The 19,004-nt window shown below is 53.9% G+C and overlaps 5 protein-coding genes across 5 annotated transcripts; 2 read left to right on the top strand and 3 right to left on the bottom strand.

The window, feature by feature from the left end:
• Positions 1-1,081: 1,081 nt before the first annotated feature.
• COL26b_010603 (uncharacterized protein) lies at positions 1,082-2,648 on the top strand (the record flags this gene model as incomplete). The annotated part of the gene is made up of 3 exons (XM_053183296.1): positions 1,082-1,276; positions 1,464-2,117; positions 2,205-2,648. 3 exons carry the CDS (start codon positions 1,082-1,084, stop codon positions 2,646-2,648), a joined length of 1,293 nt encoding a protein of 430 aa, XP_053032789.1.
• Positions 2,649-4,062: 1,414 nt separating this feature from the next.
• Positions 4,063-6,195, bottom strand: COL26b_010602 (uncharacterized protein; the record flags this gene model as incomplete). Its single annotated transcript, XM_053183295.1, has 2 exons — positions 4,063-5,539; positions 5,594-6,195. The coding sequence occupies 2 exons, from the start codon at positions 6,193-6,195 to the stop codon at positions 4,063-4,065; spliced, it is 2,079 nt and encodes a 692-aa protein (XP_053032788.1).
• A 6,447-nt stretch (positions 6,196-12,642) lies between these two features.
• Positions 12,643-14,428, bottom strand: MRS2 (magnesium ion transporter; the record flags this gene model as incomplete). Its single annotated transcript, XM_053183294.1, has 2 exons — positions 12,643-13,782; positions 13,844-14,428. 2 exons carry the CDS (start codon positions 14,426-14,428, stop codon positions 12,643-12,645), a joined length of 1,725 nt encoding a protein of 574 aa, XP_053032787.1.
• Positions 14,429-15,853: 1,425 nt separating this feature from the next.
• On the top strand, positions 15,854-16,350 carry COL26b_010600 (uncharacterized protein; the record flags this gene model as incomplete). Its single annotated transcript, XM_053183293.1, has 2 exons — positions 15,854-15,874; positions 15,988-16,350. 2 exons carry the CDS (start codon positions 15,854-15,856, stop codon positions 16,348-16,350), a joined length of 384 nt encoding a protein of 127 aa, XP_053032786.1.
• Positions 16,351-17,059: 709 nt separating this feature from the next.
• On the bottom strand, positions 17,060-17,260 carry COL26b_010599 (uncharacterized protein; the record flags this gene model as incomplete). Its single annotated transcript, XM_053183292.1, has 1 exon — positions 17,060-17,260. The coding sequence occupies one exon, from the start codon at positions 17,258-17,260 to the stop codon at positions 17,060-17,062; it is 201 nt and encodes a 66-aa protein (XP_053032785.1).
• Positions 17,261-19,004: the final 1,744 nt, after the last annotated feature.

Raw genomic sequence — 19,004 nt, 5'->3', positions numbered from 1 at the left:
CGTCAGAAGTAGTGGCCTGGGTCTTTCTTTGCCTGAAGTGCCTTACTCAGAAAGCCCCCATTGCGCTTTCTTGGAGTTGCTCCCCGAGGGTCGGTACTGCGTAGTGTCACCAGCACAGCACGCAGGTACGGTGCATCGCTCCCGTGCAGGTGGGGACCATGGAGGATTGCCATGCAAGATGAGGTAAGTGTAAGCCGGCCAGGGTGCGCGGGTGTGGAGCGTTGATGGGAGGGGCGCCCCGACGAGGTCCCGGCAGATGGAGCCCCGGCTTCGTGCAATTTGGTTGGCCAATAGCTCTCGACAGCTCCCCTTCTTGGCATGTTTTTTTTTCCCTTCCTTCCTTCTTCTCCGTTGCGCCATCTTTTATTCCTATTACTCCTTATGTTTGCTTAATTTCACCTTGTCACTGTCTGTCTGTTTTCTCCATTTCAAACATCTCGCCCGCCCTGCCTGCCTTGCATCTCCTGACTGTCCGTTCTCCCCGGGCTTGCTTCCCGCTCTGACCCCGTTGGCAGGGCCTGGAAAGAGAAGCAAAAACAGACGACTGGCTGGTCGCCGGTCAGACGAATTCGACGACGAAACAAAGCAGGGCCAGGGAACACCCTTGAGACGGCCTTGGACCTCGTTGTACGGTTCCCGAGTAAGGCACCACTTCACTTTGACTGTCGCAGCTGTTGCCTCTGCCTCTGCCTCTGCCTCATACTGCTCCTGCTCCGCTCCACAGACCCGCCAAACGGTGCAGCGTTCGCCTTACCTTTTTTTGCCCGCACTTCCATGATCGACAACGTGCCCCCCTGACCATCTCGACGTCTAATAACCAACAACCTCCTTTTCACCCACCTCTTGCCCTGTCCGGCATTCTTTCTCCACACCCGCAAGAAAGTGCTCTAGAACTCAAACCCCGACATCCTTTCCTCCCTTCCAATCTTTGTCGAATCGTCCTGCCTCGTCCATCCATCCCTCCCTTCCACGTCTCTCCCTCGAGGTCACAAATCAGTCAGCTTTCCGCCCTCCCCGTCCCGCGCCTCCAGCTGCTTTAAACGAACCGAGACACCGTCCCAAGAGGACCTCTTTTGCGACAATGGCCGACTCCGAACCTTTCCCTCTCCTCAACACCTCCGTCGACCAATTGCACTCCGTCATTGACCACCATTCCTCAAATTCCTCCCGCACTACGCGACGTCGGAAGTCCAGTGCCCTCGGCCAGGATATTCGTGCCGGTGACACAGGCCCTGCACTCGCAAGCTACACTGCCGGAGACAGCCCCATCCCACCAGTAAGTGCTCATCCCCTGCTATCCTCATCTTGAAGAAGCCTGTAGCTGGACATTCCAGTTCAACATCCCCTCCTCTTTCTATGTTGACTCAACTGACAACCCCGTTTTCTCACCTCAGTCAAGTCCTACAACCAAAAGAGTTTCAAAACGCCGGCGTGCACGCGGCGTCCTCTCTCGTTTCCGTCAGGCCATGATCAGATACACCTACCTCGTTCCCGCCATCGTCATCGCCATCTTCGGCGGCGCATACGCCGTAGACCCCTCCGACTCGAACACTGCCTCTCGCTTCATCTTCCTCTCGTACCGTCTGCCTCCGGACCCGGCCAAGCCCGATGCACCAATTCAATATGGCAAAGGACTATGGGACATAGCCTTCGTGGGTTTCTGGACCATCGTCCTCACTTTTACTCGCGAGTTCATCATGCAAGAATTCTTGCGCCCGCTAGCTCGTGCCGCTGGTCTTCGGTCTCGCGGAAAGCAGGCTCGGTTCATGGAGCAAATGTATACGGCTATATACTTTGCTTGTCTGGGTCCTGCCGGCTTGTATGTCATGAGCAAGACGCCTGTCTGGTACTTTAGCACACGAGGCATGTACGAGGACTTTCCGCATGTGTCTCACGAGGCCGGGTTCAAGTTCTATTACCTATTCCAGGCCGCGTACTGGGCACAACAAGCCCTCGTTCTGTTACTTGGCCTTGAGAAGCCTCGCAAGGACTTCAAGGAGTTGGTCGGGCACCACATTGTTAGCCTTGCTCTGATTGCCCTGAGTTACCGCTTTCACTTCACCTACATGGGACTAGCTGTTTATACCACTCACGACATTAGCGACTTCTTCCTCGCTGTAAGTTTCCGAAACCCGCATTAACATACTTTGTAAAATCCGGCCGGGGAAGCGGCAAAGGGAACAATTTACTAATAAGTGCCATAGACTTCCAAGGTGCTCAACTACATCGACTCGCCGATTGTTGCACCATACTTCTTCTTCTTCGTCAGTGTTTGGATTTACCTGCGTCATTACATCAACCTCAAGATCATCTTGTCACTTTTCACCGAGTATACCACTGTCGGCCCTTTCGAGTTGAACTGGGCCACCCAGCAGTACAAGTGCACCCTGTCTCAGTACATCACCCTCGGCCTCCTGGGCTCTCTCCAAGCCCTGAACCTCTTTTGGCTTTTCCACATCTTCCGCATAGCTTATCGCTTTCTTGCCTATGACATAGCCGAGGATGACCGGAGCGAGGCGGAGGGCACGGATGCCGAGGACGAAACCCAGCAGAAAGCTTTGCCTGCAGAGACGACCAACGGTCACACGACGGGCGCGAGTACCAGTGCGGCGGCAAAGGCCAGGGCTGTCAACGGCCGCGCGAGATAAACAATTCTGGCAAGGAATTGAAACGATGCATGATATTTGGTGTTTTTGGTTCATGAAGTCATTCGCTTGCATAACAAGACTGTCGCGCATTGCAGGTGGTTACGGGTCAGCCTAAGAAGAAGGGGAAGATGTAGCACGAAAAAACTCATCAGGCGACAGTTCGACTCCACAAGCATCGCCGGCTCAACGCCGCCAACGATGAAAAGGTTCATCGGATCACGATACCTAACACGAGCTGGGATGGCGCCGTTGTTAGCCGCAATCCGCTGATGGAATCGCAACGGCCTGCGGACTCATTCAGTGCCGCAGGTGTTCATCGTAAGCCCACCGTCCACGAGACGCGTGACGAGAGCTTTGGTCTCCCGAAACGAACGGAAAATTCGAGGTCGGCCGACAGGCGACTGAACAGAAAATGGCGGTTATCTGCGGCGAAGAGTAGCCGGGGTTAGCTGGCTGAACGAGAAGCATGACTGTGGCTGAGGGTGAGGTGCCAAGACACACAAGGTGTCGTCGGTTCGTGTTGGGTGGGTTGTGCGTCTGTGGATGAAGTGAGACAGGTGTGCGTCTGTGGACGATGACGGCGCACCCTCCTCGCGCGCGATTCGACCACCCCCTTCACACCGCTTGCGCCCGCGCATGTGCACCAATCGATGCACGCACTCACTTCTCATGCTCAATAGCATCTGAGTCTGAATCTCACACAATAAAACCTCATGACAGCGCGCGCGACGCTGGGGACCGGATCGGGACTTGCGAGCAAAAGGCGATGGACATTTTGTGTGGTGATCTTCGACTGAGACCACAATCCACCTCGTTCCTCGGAAATGTTGCCTTGAGGAACGCAACAGAGAAACCTAGGATGATTGATTCGGCATAGACAGCGCCTGATACTGGTTGCGGGACGGACGGAGAGGGAGACCAAAAACGGAATCCATGGCCTCGTGCGCCGGGTTGTTGCGGAGGACCGAAACTTAGAGACGCTCTGCTTTTCCTACGATACCAAGTAGTCCGTAACGACGAGAGTTTGACGTTTGACCTCAATATATCTACACTCAAGGAGATACAATTACATGTGTGCTGGGCCTGATCGAGAACGTGTTCGCTGTCGACCATCCTAGCGCGGTCGCCTACAACTGCATCATTACTTGGACACGACATCATGTTACGGAGTTGTACCTTCAACAAACCTGCCTATTTTCGGCAGCAAGCAATTCTCGTCTTTGGCATTTCTCTGCCTGACGATATGTCTTTGGACCGTAGCTGTGAAGCTGGCATTTGTAGCCCGCCCCTCCCACCCCCCCCCCCCCCCCCAAAAAAAAAAAAAAAAGGAAAGTATGAACGCAAAGAAAGCTCGGTGCAAGTAATGCCGTGAGAATTCAAAAGCAAGCGTCAATCCGCATCGGTGTGGGCAAAGTTAATCCTCACTCGCCGGGGAGTCAGGGAGCGATGCCAGAATCTCGTCCTGCGTCTCCGTGTCGTCGGGCCAAGCTGGCAAATCCAGAGACGCGTATTGGTCTTTGGTCTGCTCCTCGAGCTCTTTTCGGAGAATCTCAATTGCTAGTAGCCAACGCCGTTGCAATCTCTGCTTGCGGTCATTAAAAGTTCTGACCAGGGTATCTTCTTCTTGCGCAAAATCCGTTGCCAGATTCTCTATCTCCTGCTCTTTCTTATCCGTCAGCTTCTCAAGCTCCTGCTCCTGGCGTTCCAGAAGCTCTTCCATTCGCTTAGCCTGCCGATCTCGTAGGACATTAATCTTCGCTTGATGCAGTCGCTCCATGCCGTCTCGTACGTTGTACTGTTGTCCCAGCAAGCGCAAGTCTCTCTCAGTGACAACTCTCGGCGGCAAGTCCGAGTTTTGGGTTCGGCCGAGTCCATCGCAGTATGCCTCCATATGCTTCAAACGGATCTTGACGCTCTTCTCGCTTTGGTCCAGCGTTGATCTCAGGTCCATCTCGGCCTCGATTTGTCGTTCCTCAAGATGAGCTGCTGTTTTGGCATGGCGTTCCTTCATCTTCTCGATCAGATCCGAGTACCTGTCAACGGTTGCTTGCTTCTTCTCCGCTTGTCGAGTCCACATGAGCCACTTCGTTTTCCGCATGTAAACACGGAATCGTTCCAACTCTTCCGCCATCAATTCATCCAATTTGGCGAATTGTGGGCTGCCTCGTGTGCGCTTTTCCGCCTCGACTTTCTCTGCCGCTTCGGCAGCCGCGGCAGCTTCTTGGGCTGCCTTCTCTGCCTCCAGCTCGGCTTCTCTAGCCTCTTCCTCCATCCTGCGCCGCTCTAGCTCTTCGTCCCCGTTGCAGAAGTTGGGACAGCCTACCGACGGGTCCCAGATGGCGCCGCAAATGTAGCAAAATTGAGCCTTGCATCTGCACGTCATGTGAGTACAACCCTGGCTCAGTTCGACCAACGACCGGCACTTGTAACACCTTCTCCAGCCAGACTTTTCACCCATCTTCAACACGGCTTCCAGTTCCCAGTCCGACGGGCAGTCCTTTCCGATGGCGTGTGCGTTTCGTTTGCACATTATGCAAACTCTGGTCCGGCACTTTCGGCAGACGACATCGAAGGGGTGTTTGGGATCGATTCGGTTTCGGGGAGGAATGAACTCGCCGCATGCTGTGTTTGGGCAAAAGACTCTAGCTTCCCAGGGAGTGCTGAATTGTAGCACCGCCTTCAAAAACGCATGCTGCTCCTCTCGGGTGAGTATCTTCTGGATGATGGATCCCGGAATGGGTTGGGTGCAGCATCGCGGCGGCATCTTGGACTCATCTGTCGTCGCCTGCTGGATCATTATGCCGAGGCAGTCGGCGCAGTAGGTGTGGCCGCAGGGCAAGCTGTGCAGATCACTCGGCTTGTTGAATTCGTTGCGACAGCATATACAAGAACTGGTTTGGTGTTAGCGGGTGAAATTTCATCTCAAAACAGGCCATCGCCCTTACATCGTGGACTCCATGAGGGCGGACCGCCTCTTCCATCGAATCTTTCTAATGCCCTCCTTGATACTGAAGTAGCTCCTTCTGGTGGACACGCTGAATAGGCTGTGCGTAGATGGGTCAAGGACTGCTGGAAGCGGCGCCTTCTGGATCTTGGGTTGGTGAATATTAGGGTCCAATTGTGACAGATACTTGTCGTAGTGCGAGAATGTAAGGCTCTTGGATCTCTTCCTTGCCAGCGAGTTTGGTGGCACGTCGGCCGTGGCAGCGGTGAACGGAGCCGTGTTGAGAGAGGGATGGGAGGTCAAGGTGGTGCTCGCGGAATCGCGCGAGGCGGTGGAAAAGGTCCGTACATGCTGGGTCGCAACGGTTGAAGCTCGCGACTCGGGGCCTGCATCGGTATTTTCTGGCGTAAGCCCTGAAGTAGATATACCGAGTGCCGTGGCCTTCGCGACCAGTTCTTCGTCGATGGCGGCCTCGGTGGTTTGGGTGGACAGGCGCAGGACTTGGTCAAGATAGTCTGCCTCATCGTCCTCGGGGGACGGCAGGGCAGCCGGGCTAGAGGCCATGTCGGGAGTCGAGCTCGTCTGGCCGGTGAGCGAGCCCATGGCGGGTTGCGAGGGGCTGAAGAAGTACAATGGTCAAGTCAGGGCAGCGCAAGCAGCGGCATCGTGGTTCGGGTCTCGGTGTGGTTCGCAGCTCTCCGGGCCACGCCGGCCGGTCAAGCAGGTGAATGACGAGGGCACACGACTAATTGTCGATTAATGCGCAGTGTTTTTGAAACGGCAGTTGCAAGTAGTGACTTGACATCGAACGGATCGAGGGGGAGCCGGAGAAAGGATGAACCCACGAGGGGACAGCGGCAATGATAGGACGAGAGGTCAGCCAAGGTTTCTGCGCGATGGCGGACAAAGGCGGGCAGGCAAGGAGGGCCCAAGGCGGGAAGGGAAGCACCCCCAAGGCTGGCTTGTCTTGTCTTGTGGTGTGAAGGTCGGGTCGGGTGCAGGTGCAGCAGGTGCAAGTGCAGGGCGGGAGGACGACGAGTGACCTGCGAGTGAACTTTCTGGATTTTGGGGTGTGCGATTTGGAGTAGGAGAAGAAGAGCGAATTGGGATGCGGCCTGGACCGCGGGCGTGTCTGACGGATGGAATGATGCAAGGTTTCTGGCGAAAGATGAGGAGGGGGGCTGAGAGGAGGAGTAGAATGCGAGTGTGCGACTTGCAGCGCGGTCGGAAGAGGGTCGAGTCAAAGGGCGGTTGACGGCAGGGCGAAAGCGCGGTTCTTGGGGACCCTTGAGAATGACGAGGGGGCGACAGGCTAGACCAGGGCGGGGGTTCAAGTAGCGATTGAGTAGCAGCCGGGTATCATCTGAATGCCGGGTTGATGAGGGGCGACAACGATGGTCGATGAGGATTGTGAAAAACACACAAAGAAAGTGAGAAACACGTCCAACGTCCCGACTGAAAGGGCGAGAAAGGGTTGGCAGGCGAAGAGTGTGTGCGCGTGTGTAGATGGCCACCAGCAAGTGGATGAATGATGGACGGAGGGCGAGAGAGAGAGAGAGAGGAAATAAGTTCGACAACGGCGACGAAGTGGGTATTGCGGGCTTCGTTTTCTTTGCTTATTGTGCAGCAATTTTGCTTCTTGTTGCTGTCGAGTCCCCAGGAAGCGCCGGGTGCAGGTGGGACTGTGTGATTTGGACTTGATTGTTATTCGCAGTCGGCTGATGTTGAAGAGGAAAGAAATCCTTGGTTGGTGGTCTACTGCGTACCGTATCCGTAGGGGCACTGGGGGTCGTCGTTGGCCGTTGGCGTTGGGCCCTTGCTGAAGATCCCAAGTGGATGGGGACAGCAAACCGGTGCGGGCTCAGACAGCTAAGTCAGAACTGACCAAAACGCCGATGATGGTGGAGAAGGGTGACGGGAGGACAAGGACACCACCGATGGCGACCTCCTTCCTGGCTTGCTGGGCTGCGACGAAAGATGGTGGAGGGCGACAGCAACGCTGAGCAGGGCAAAAAAGAAAGCACATGTGTTTGGGTGTGGTTTGAAGGGCAGGACAGAGCAGAGCAGAGCAGGATAGAGTAGAGCAGCAAGCAGAGGTGAGTGAAGCGTGATCTCTCTGGCTTGGTGGTTTCCCACCTTCCCTGCCTTAACCAATGTGCTAAGGCACCGTCTGAGAAATGACAAAGATGGGCAACTCCTCCGAAGAACTTTTGGGATTGGTGTTTCCTGCCGCTGGCGCCACATCTGATGACCTGATTTCCATTTCCTGCATAGCCGACCAGGCGGGCTCAAGTGGCGGCACCGGCCAATGCGTGAAGGCGTTGCGCCGCGAGATACGCGACGTGAGACTGAGTCTAGGTGCCCTTTGGCCGGTGGCCCCATACGAGAGATACAAGGTCGTCTCGTCTGGCATATCTAGGTACCTACCCAGGGAGGACCAGACCGGCGCTGTCACAGCTAAGGGAAGGTACGTACCGCTCTCGTACCTGGTAAGGCAGGAGGAGACTTGGGTGGAAGTGGACGATTGCCCTTTAGCTGAGGGACACTTACCTGAGATGCTGGCCACTCTCTAGGTTACCTGATGTAAGCTGGAGGCACCTAAGAAAGATTGCAGCGAGGTGGCCCAGTCCGTCTGAGGTACATTGCAGTTGCAATGTGCCGTGCATGCAGATACAATGGACACGCTCTGCTTTGTGTTATGTCACCCGCAGCCCTTTCCTTGCTTGGCCGAATCACCCAAGCGACATGCAGAAACGAAGCTGCCGTCAAACATGCAAAAGGTAGATTTGCATCTCATGCTTGCCTTGCCTGTCCTTCTCCTTCTAATCTGCTTTGTATCTAGACTTTTCTTCCGCACCTCCATGCCCACCACCTATTCATGACTTAGTACCTGACGGCGGCACAAACACAAACGGAACACCACCACCACTACCACCACCACCAATTATTGCATGTCGACCTGAATTAAGCGCCGTCGCCGGTGGGCCAATTTACACTGCCTTTCCACCAGCACTGCCTATCGCGGGAGGCTGCCGATAACACGATGGCCCAGTCCGATTCCAGCTGCCCTTGCCCCGTCCATCTCATGCCCGAATCCCCATCAACATCCCCCATTTTCAAGGCTCCATCCAAAGTCCCCTGCCCCGGACACACAGACGTCCGGCGGTGAAGCAAACACGACGTCTGCTGTCTCCAGCACCCAGGTTTCTGAAGCACCCAAATCTCGATGCTGATTACGGATGCCTTGGTTCGTTTGCATATCGGGTCACTTGCACCGCCCATCTTTCCCTGACCCTGTTCCCCGCCCCAGGCTCCTCGACGTTATTGTCATGCTTTGCGGTTGCTGACAGCATATCGGTCCAGGATTCCAGACCTGATCCCAGGCCCACGTCTCTTCCCGCACGGGTGGACGGGGACACTCCGCGACCGGGCCACCAGCCTCAGCGCCAGATGTTTCCCGCATTTCTGCGGTTACTGACGTCCGGTCTCTCTCCAAACAGAAGCAATGGCAGACTCTCCTGCCATGCTAGCTCCTTACAACCGACGAAGGGCTTCGACTGAAAGTACAATACGGATAACAATAGTACGTAAACATCAGCCCACTTCCCCAAGAAAGCCCCATCCCAGTTCCGCGCGACTGGGGTCTAGCTACATGCGAATTGCTAAGCCTCATCCTCAATCTCCTACCCCTTCTGTTTCTCATCTCTCACGGATGTCCGCATACGCCGTCAATATTTGCGGTAATTGGCCATCTTCGTGGCCAACATTGACTTACAGACTACCCGTGTTTACGACGCCGGGAAGCAATCGAATTCTGTACGGATTCACAGCTGCGCGGCGACAATGCCATTCCCCTCAGGAACCTCCATATTCAACGTGTTGCACGTCAAGTCCTGGCCCCTCAGTCTCCAAAAGCTACTTGGATGCTACATTCAAAACCTACAGCTCTCAACTGCTCGCCACTTAAGCTTTGAAAATGTCCGTGAGACCTATAGGATCGATAATAAGGCCGGCCGATGGCTCAAGCTCCCAGTTGCTCTTCAGCCATTTACAAACACTCTTATTGAGGTCATGACTCTGGGCTTCTTCCCCCATTCGTCGTGCGGCACACCATCTTGACTCAAGATAATAGATCCCCGCAAACCAACTCAACTCATTTATTCTCCCCCAACTCTATGGAGCCTGTCCAGGTCGACGCTTTTCTCTGTTTGCCATGTTCTGCATGCTCACATCGGGAACCATCTTACGCCCTCTATAGCACTAGTGGGGCACGCTCCCGTCCGGCCCCACGCCGGCCGACGTGTCTCCGCTGTCAACTCCGGGTCCCGTCTGTGGACCACCAGCAACAGTGGTCTAGACAATGGATTGAACCAGACTCCATCATGTTGTGTTCACGCTCGGGCTCCCACGGAGAACGCCGTAGGGCGCAATGAATTCAGCCCTAGGCCGTGCGTACAATGGCGACCGTATCCGTTGGAAGCAGTTTGAGCAGCTGGGCGCCGTCCCCCCTGGGGCCTCAGGCATTGCAGCTATCGACATCGTGTCAACAATCATTCCAGCCCTTTCGATTTTGAGTTGGAGCAACGAGATAAAAGTTGGCTGATGATCTACGTTAGTAGGTCTTGGAACCCGATAGCCTCACTGGCGGACCAACCGGAACTCTTGTGTGCTGGGCTGCGGAGCTCTGTTGCTATGAAGCCCGGACCAGACGCTGACGACGTAGGAGCTACGGAGTTGTGGTGCAAGGAGCTTTGGTATTTCTGCTAAACCCCGCTGAATCCTTCGGGTTTGCTTAGAACTTACAGCTCAACCTTCAGCAAAACATGCAATCAGAGTGAAGAGATCAAGCTCTATTTCCGAGCTTCCGAGCCCTCGTGCTCGTACGACTTGGACGATGGTTTGCAGCGGCAGCGGACTGGACATGAATCCCAAGACTCAACAAGACCTGGCAGTGTACTTGCCAAATCGGTTGATCTCTAGGTATGCAAGCGATTGTGAACGGGCATCATGGTTCGGAGGTTTGGACGTTTCGCTCTCGGATTCCATGACGACACGAGCACCTCGTGGCCATCCTGCACGCTGGAGCAAGAAAGCGGCACGGTGCCTTGAGAAACGCTCACCCGAGTGGTCTGGCCAATGTTTGACTTTGGCCCGGCGGCCGGGCTATCCCCTCAACGGGCGAACCTGGAATGAAGTACAGACGAAAGATGCTCGGTTGGCAGGGTCATCTCTAGCATTGAGGCAGAACCGACGTTTCTCGGGAGCTAGGGACAAATTAGACTGCTGAGATATCGTTTGCCTCTTTCTCGCCCTGTCCGCGAACCCTCATTGAGGTGTCCATCGCGATCTAACCTCGTGACATTGACCCAGACCAACGGCGATACTCGGCATCCTCTTCTGCCGGTTAGTTGCTTTTCTGGAGAAGCTTTGCTAATGAGTATGCTTAAGTAAACGATGACCAATTCAGTTGAGGTTGATCACGTCTTGCAAAGCCATGCTCTCGGATCTCAACCCATCGACGCAAATGACAGGGCAACAATGCAAGGGCCTGTCTTTCCAGCTCACCCTGAATGGCATCAACGCCTGAAAAGAAATGCACACCTACAACGCCACCAGAAGTGATGCAACAGACCGCCACTTTCCAGCTGCCGGCAAGCTCAAGCCAATCGAATGGCATCATCGCCAACCGCCGGCGCAGCGAGTCAGTCAGGTGCAGCAGCAGCAGTAGAAACACCACTTCCTGAGCGGCCAGGGCAAGGGGTCGAAGATGTTTGGACCAATTCGAAAAGCAAGGCACACCAAAACCTCTCTTTCGCTACCTTCTCCTCTGCCAGTAGGAAACCATGGAGCCATCTCCGTCGGCCGAAACGGCCGCGCTTACCTCGAGAAGCTCTGGCCTGCCCTTTGTAATGAACCCCACGATCAACGCGCGCCATGCCATGCGGCCAATGATCTCATGTGCCAGTGCGCCCATCGCCTCGTTTTCGTTTCTCCTCCCAACGTCTTTGGCGAGACACTGGTAACCTGGCTGGCTGGCTGTCTTCCCGAAGCCCCAAGTGGTCTGAAAATAGCAGAAGCTAGTCTTCAAAGCCTTTAAGAAGATGTCTCAAAATGAACACAGGAAGAAAAAGAAGACTCGCCATTCCGAATAAAACGCGGACGAACCGCGGGGTCAGCAAGCGAGAAAGAAAAGAAGAGCCCTTTCGTCAGAAAAATGGTTCGTTGTTTGAAACAAAAGAAACAAGGGCAAGGGGGCCGGAAGAGCGTTTCCCTTCCTTGTTGTCTCTGCGCAGCACAAAGCCGAACACCGATTGTGACGTTTTCGGAACCTCAGCCTGACTATCAACTTACCATCGGTCGAAGAAGGTAGTTCACCCCAGAGAGAACAAAAGGTGCAACTAGAAAAGGTTTAAGCTTCAGCATTTAGCTGGATCGAGTAGTCGCAGCCGCCACGGCGTGTAGCGGAGGGTTGTTGTGTGCCCATCTCGAATCTGAGGGATCCTGCAACCCCTCGACGCGCGAAGTAAGTAGTTGGTTCGGCGCTTGAAAGCATCCAATCAGATCGGACCAATAGATAAAACTGGTGTCAAGTCACTGTTGAGAAAGGTCAAATGAGACTCCACAGCCGAGTAATTCCATCTTTTCGTTCTATTTGGAGGGGTATAACTTGAAGTGGTTAAAAAGTCTGTATCGTACAGGCATGCGCATGTAAACTCCTGACAATGAGATGAGAAGATGATGGGCCCCCTGGGGAGTGTATGTACAGTACGATACAATAGTGATGTACACTGATTTACAAGAAACGAGGCGGGAGGAGAGGGGAGGAAGCGTTGGGATTATTCATCAGCACTTGTCGTCGGCGGCTCCTTCTCTCTTCCCTCAAAGCAGCGGCTGTTTTGCCTCTCCCTCTTCCGGAACGCCGTGGCCCACTCCGTCTAAAGGTTGTCTTGCGCCGATCCCGAATCACGCGAATCCTTCGGTGGCTCGAGTACAAGGGGCGCTTGGCTTTTCAGCACGGAACAGCAAAGCTACGATATCGCCCCCACTCGTTTACTGGAACCACGACTTCTTGGCGGCCGTTTTGGAGCTGGCAGCGGCTGCCTTCTGGTTCGTCACCCGTCTGAACTTTTCGCGATTCCGGGCCTCGAGGAGGCCAACAGCGCCGTCGTCCTGGAACCAGTGCTGGCTTCCGCCGCGGCTGGCTGGGCCGCTGGCGCCGGCGTTGCGGGTGGTCAGGGGCCCGCGCTCGTCAAACATCATCTTGACGCGCTGGACCTTGCGGAGCTTGACGAGGCCGTACCAGCAGACGAGGAGGGAGAAGCCGCAGGAGATGGCGGTGACGCCCGCGAAGCCCCAGTTCGTCTCCTCGATGAAGTTTTCGAGGTTCATGCCGTAGAGGCCCGCGAGGAAGGTGCCCATGGCGAGGCCGAGGGTGCCTACGGAGAACTTGAGATCGAGCAACATGAGGGAGTTGCGGTTTGCGTCCAGGATGGCGCGGATGCTGGGCGGAGAGTTAGCTAATGTGGCGTCTGGGTCAAAGGGATTTTGGTTCACATACATCTCCTCGGTGTTGCGGATGCTGGAAACCAAGTTCTGAGCCTCCTGAACGATTTCGTCGCAAAGCTTGTTGTACGACTCCAAGAGCAACTCGACTTCCGTGTGGTCGTCCACGCCGCGGTACAGATCGTGTGCCTTCTCGGTCAGGTACATGGCCGCGAGATCGTCGTCAGCCTCCAGCAGCTCCTCGATGGCGTCCCTCACGAGCTTGGCCTTCTGCTCAAAGGTGCTCACCCGCTTCGAGAGAATGAGGAGGATACGAAGCTTGTGCCGGTCGATATCGTCCTCGAGCTCGCTGAGGACACGGATGACGGGGTCTCTGACCGATTCAAAGTCGGCTTCCAGTTCCGAGGTGACGGATGTCAAGACGGCTTCGAGAGCGCGAAATTCGTAGGGCAGGCCGTTGACGCCGCCGTGTGCCTGCTTTTGCTTCAGTTTGCCTTGCAGATCGTACATGAAGGCCGACTGCGGGTACGAGGTCTTGGAGCCGTATACATCGAAGAGCAGCACGCGGTCCTTCTTGATGAGCACTTTCAAGTGCAAGAGGTTGAGAAGAATCGCCGACTGGCGGACTAGAATGTGAGGCAGGTTGGAAGAGTCGATCTTTCGCAGATCACGAGGCAGAAGGCCATACTGTAGCAACCCTCGTCAGCATATCCGGAACTTCCAAGGAATGTGCGCAGCCGAGTCGAACCTTTGCGATCAGCTCCGTCTTCTTGAACTCCCCATCCACCAGGATAACCTCGCCAGTCTCGTCCACCTCGGTACATCGCAGCCTCGGTTCCAGCGCAGCTTTTGCGGCTAGGATTCGGCGATTGTTGAACATCGAGCCAGCCTCGCCGTCATCGTGAGCAGGGAGGTCATTGGGTTGTAGCGGTTTGGCCCCTCCCCTTCCCTTCATACCCCAAAGCCTCTCCTTCCATGTCCGGCGCGGGGCGGAAGATTCGTCACCGCAGGCATCGCGCCTCATGCATGTCGTGCTGAAGGAGACAATCGTTGCGCCACTGCGCTTGCGAGTTGCCCGCAGTGTGACGAGCTCGGGTCTGCGGGGCGAGGTTCGAAGCAACTCGGGTCCCTTGCAGGTCGTGGTAATCGATCTCACACCCGTCCTCGGAGTCCTCTTTGCGGGACACTGTTGGTTATGAGCCGCAGGTCGAGCCTGGCCAGGTCGAAGAGCAGCACACCGGCCCGGGCCGAACACTGACGACGTCTCCGTTTGCGATCGCAGGAATCGAAGTAGGCTCGTCGAGGGCACCGGGGTGCGTAATGGCGGAGGCATCACGAACAGCCGACAGGTCGCACACACAGCGGCTCAGCTGAAGATGCACGAGGCCACTTGCTGGCGGTCGTTTGAAGATATATCGCAAACCAACAATTGATGCCACGAGCTTTCCTGCTGCCAACACTTTTTTTCGGCCGTTTTTCCGCGCAACGGGAAAGAGTTAGAGTCGGGTCCGCATGCACGGACCAGGTGATTACACACCGTCCTTGACATCATTGGTCACTGTGCTCACACTGTCTAACCCACAACATGGAAATACGCTCTCTCACAGGGCATTTCTCCTGTCGAAGCCAGTGAAGGGTTTTCCTTAGATCGGGGTATTAGCATCTTGGGGCGGCATACTGATTTGCGGGCGACTCTTGCTTTTCGACGTTTTCTTCTCATTCGCCGAGTTTTTGATAGCCGATTTGGTTTGGGATATTCGAGGTTTAATATCGGCGGCTTAAGGTTTTTTCACTTACACCATCCTTACCTCAGCGTCGGCCGTCTCTTGAACCATCCTCGATACCCCTCCTCCACCCGCCCGGCTTGTAAGTTCGGCACATCTCCAAGCCTCATATTGTTCTTCATTTTTCTAGAATGAAATCGGAAAACTGACAGTGTCTCAGGACACTTGCGGAAAACGAAGAAAGTGGAACCGGCGTCTTCGTATGATGAAGTTGACTCCCATCAGAGTCAGAGGCAAACGCAAAGCCGCCTCGTCCCCGTCAACCCCCCAACCGGCTCAGAAAAGGAGATCCCGTCTTCCGGCACGCCGGGATACCAAGCGTGCAACCCCGGTGGAGCACATGCCCCTGGAGATCCTCGAGCGCATACTACTCTTCAGCGAAAACCTCAACTTGCTCAGGTGTAATAACAGAATTGGCGCCTTACTTTCTGGTCGAGGAACTCTCATCAACGTCATCATCAGTGCCTTTCACTCTACCTGGGACTGCTGGTTCGGGGTCGACCGGCATACGATCAAGACTGTCTTGAAACGCGGCGCGACGGATGAGTCGAGGTCGTTCAGGAGATATGAGAAGTTTCCCGAACTCTTTCCAGGGGACCCAGAATTCCAGGCACGTACTTCACGTCTAAGCAACTTATGACTTCCATGCTAACTATCAAACAGTCTTCCGTGCTAGCCAGCTCGTGGATCAATGTGAATTTGATATTTGAGGCCCGGCAGGTCTGGGCTTGGCGCTTCGCCCGCGACAGGTGGTACTCACATACCCACGTTGGTCCTAAGGATGAAGAATCAGACCAAAACACTACGATAAGCTCACCTCACGACCGGAGCGGGGGCTTCGGCCATTTCGACTCGAGAGATTGCTTCGAGTATGACTGGGCCCTGTATGGTCTTAGTGGCGCCAAACCGACTCTTGACTTCTACGTTGATGTACACCCAAAAACAACAATACCCGACGATCTAATAACCGGACCATGGACACTCGAACAACAAAGGTTGCTTTTCTGGCTTCGCAGAGGTGGCGCCTTGATTCAGCCCGAAACTCAAACTTGGGAGGTGAGTTGATGAAGAGCACCGGGCATGCTTCACAGACTGACGTGGGAAACAGACTCTCCGAATGGGACTGCAAAACGCCGTCACACATCGCAACCCTGAGAGTCTAAACGGTCGGCTGATTCAAATGCTGCTCCTTCTGGACGACTTTTTCCCCTCCCGAGGCCTTGCGGAGAGCCAGTCTCTGTGGCCGCTCGACGTCCTGGAAGAAGAGCACGCCAAGGTGGAGAAGCTTGTCAGTGTACGAGAACGCAGCACCGCTGGCCCCTTATACGAACTCATCGAGCTCGAACGACGAATGTTTGACTATCACCGTCGCGAGGTCGACCTCCTAACGTCGAGACTGAGCCGGTACGACCGCATGGGGCCGCAATCAATGGTCGCCGTCGGACTCGTTCCCCAACCCAGGAACCACTAAGCTATGAAAAGTTCTAGGCTATTGTACATACCTCCGGACCTTCGTGACTTGTAATGATGAATACTGTAATCAAGGGATGTATTGGTGGAAAAGTAACTCTTTCAGCTGGGGTCTGTTGTGTCTGTTGAGATGGCACCGAGACTGAAGGGCACGGGGACGTTGAACGACAGCATTATGATGATACCATGCAGGATCTATGATCAGGACGCGAAAAGTTGAGCTATTGAAACTTATCGAATGCCATGCGGAAGCCAAAATGAGTGTTCGTAGTTGAATGGATCTCATATCTCCACATAGGCAACCCCATACCCCCCACAACGGCACTGCTGGTCTCGATAGACTTTTGAGAAGACGTTTGAGACAGTGTCAGAGTTGAACACCTGATGCCGGATTTCAACATGTTTACTTGTCACTATCATCACCCTCAACCTCTTTATTCTCACCGTTCCTCAGTTTCTTTCTCTCGATAGTGCCTGCCCTGCTCATCTGTCTCATGGCCATTTCTAATTTTCTTTGTCGATATCTTTCTGGACAATAAGTTTACGTCTTAAATGATTCATAATAATAATGCATTCGCTATGGTCTCTTCTAAGAGGTCTGATAAGTGCAAAAGGTATCTAGGCAGAGCTCGCACAATATTTAAAAAGCAAGCCAGTTGCCAGTGGTCTTTCTCGCAGTGTTCATAACCCTCTATCCATCCGAAAGTCCTCTACTGGGTGCACTGCACATCATCGCAGCACGTGATTCGGCCGACGTTGAGATCGTTGCATTGGATGGAACCGCAGAAGTTCTTCTTAGCACCGCCTGAGCCGCATGTCTTGTCGCACTTGATCTGTTGGCAAGACGCGCTGACGCCGGCGGCGTACATGACGGCAGCGGTGAGAAGAATGGTGATCTTGGAGAACTGCATGTTGATGATGTGTTACTGTAGAGTGGCTTGTGTCTTGAGAACTTCTTGGAGTCCTGGCGCGGAGGTAAGTCAAGGATCTGGCTGTGGTCACGACCCGAAGGTCCACTTACAATGAGATGATGGTGCTAGTGAGTTTTGGGAAACGATGCTAGGTTGATGTGTGCGAATGATATCTAATGGGAAGTCTGTCGTCCTGAGTGTTGGACGTCGTCTTATTTGTACTGATTTGACCGTTTAGAATGAATACGATGAATACGTACGTCCGGAGAGATTCTAAAGTTTAACACTAGTCAGTCCCTTGAGCGGCATAGAACTTCTAGCTGTTCGAAACGACTGTGTCGGCCACCCCGGAAGCTCCCTATTAAAGAATTACTCAACTATAGAATCAGCTCGTACCCATGCCGGACAGCGCGAACCCATAGCAAACGCACTGCATCAGGGTAGCATGTAAACTTCGGTGTTTACAAAGCTACCATTTCCGCCCGAACCACACCTGACAGCGACGTGCAGCTGTCAAACGAGCATGAGATGACTGTATCGAGTCATGCTGTACCATAGCTGTAGGGTCTCTTCTGAAACGCGAGCAGAACACGGTAACATTTTGTGTCAGCTGCTTAGACGTGTTTTAGAAGTCTGGTGCTAACTCGCCGTGTAGGCGACCCCATTTCGCGTGTGACAGGAATAGAACCAGGACTGGACTTCTGATCCCCTGGACAGGCCGGCACTGTCGGAAGGGACACGACTCGGAACGAGCCACGTAACCTGGGTTACCATCGGATCACCTTGGTGAGCAAAGTGGGCAAGGTTTGTAAGGTTAGTAAAGTGAGCAAGTTGAGCAGGCTTTACTAACAGGCTGAAGAGATGAACCAGGTATATAGAATATGCTCATCACCCGAGTAGGTAGCATCAGCTCAGGACGGCACTTCGGCATTTAATCTAAGTATTCACCCAGGAAAGATGTAACGTTTTCGATCCACCATAATCACACATAGCTTATAACAGTACCACCTTGAACGTTCCCTGAACCTTTGCGGTGCTGTGACTGCGTGGCTTCGTTGACGAGTGCGAGACCGAGTTACTGAAGGTATAGAAAGGCAGCGAGGGGCAGATTGGAGCCAAGTCAAACTGTGACTACGATTTTATAGAGAAGAGTTTGGCTATCCGGGCGGATACTTCTAGTTAACCGGGCGGGTACTAGATACATGACGATAGGACGATCAACGACGACGACGACGATGACAACGACGATAACGGTAGTGACGATAATAACAATAGCGACAATAGCGACGATACCGATAATAGCAATATTAGTGAAAATAATAATAATGATAGAGAGCAGGATAGGAATAGCGACAATAGTAGTAAAAGTCAATCGATATAAAATAAACTATCAGACCTTATAGGTAGTTATCCGCCCAGTTTAGCTAGAAGTATCCGATAGCAAGACTCATGGAGAAAGACGAGCAACCATTCGAGAACTTGAGTTCCAGTGGGGACTCTCCGGATGACAGCTCAACTCTGGTGAGGAGCCCAACCGCAAGTTGAGGAGGCTAAGTCACTAATCCCCTCCCACGCTCCGACATGCTCTTCAGATTACTTTGGTAATTATTGCTGTACTGAGACTCTTCGTAAGACACTCGAGATCTTCATCTGCGATACAAGAATGCCAAGGCCGGGATCTCATAGATCAGCTCATCCTCACTGGCTTATCTATGGGAGATCGGACGGCATTCCGGGTTTACCA

This window comes from Colletotrichum chrysophilum, assembly GCF_026319265.1.
Source record: "Colletotrichum chrysophilum strain AFK26 chromosome Unknown scaffold_115, whole genome shotgun sequence".
Taxonomy (NCBI): Eukaryota; Fungi; Ascomycota; class Sordariomycetes; order Glomerellales; family Glomerellaceae; genus Colletotrichum; species Colletotrichum chrysophilum.
This window is presented reverse-complemented; position numbering and strand designations above follow the sequence as displayed.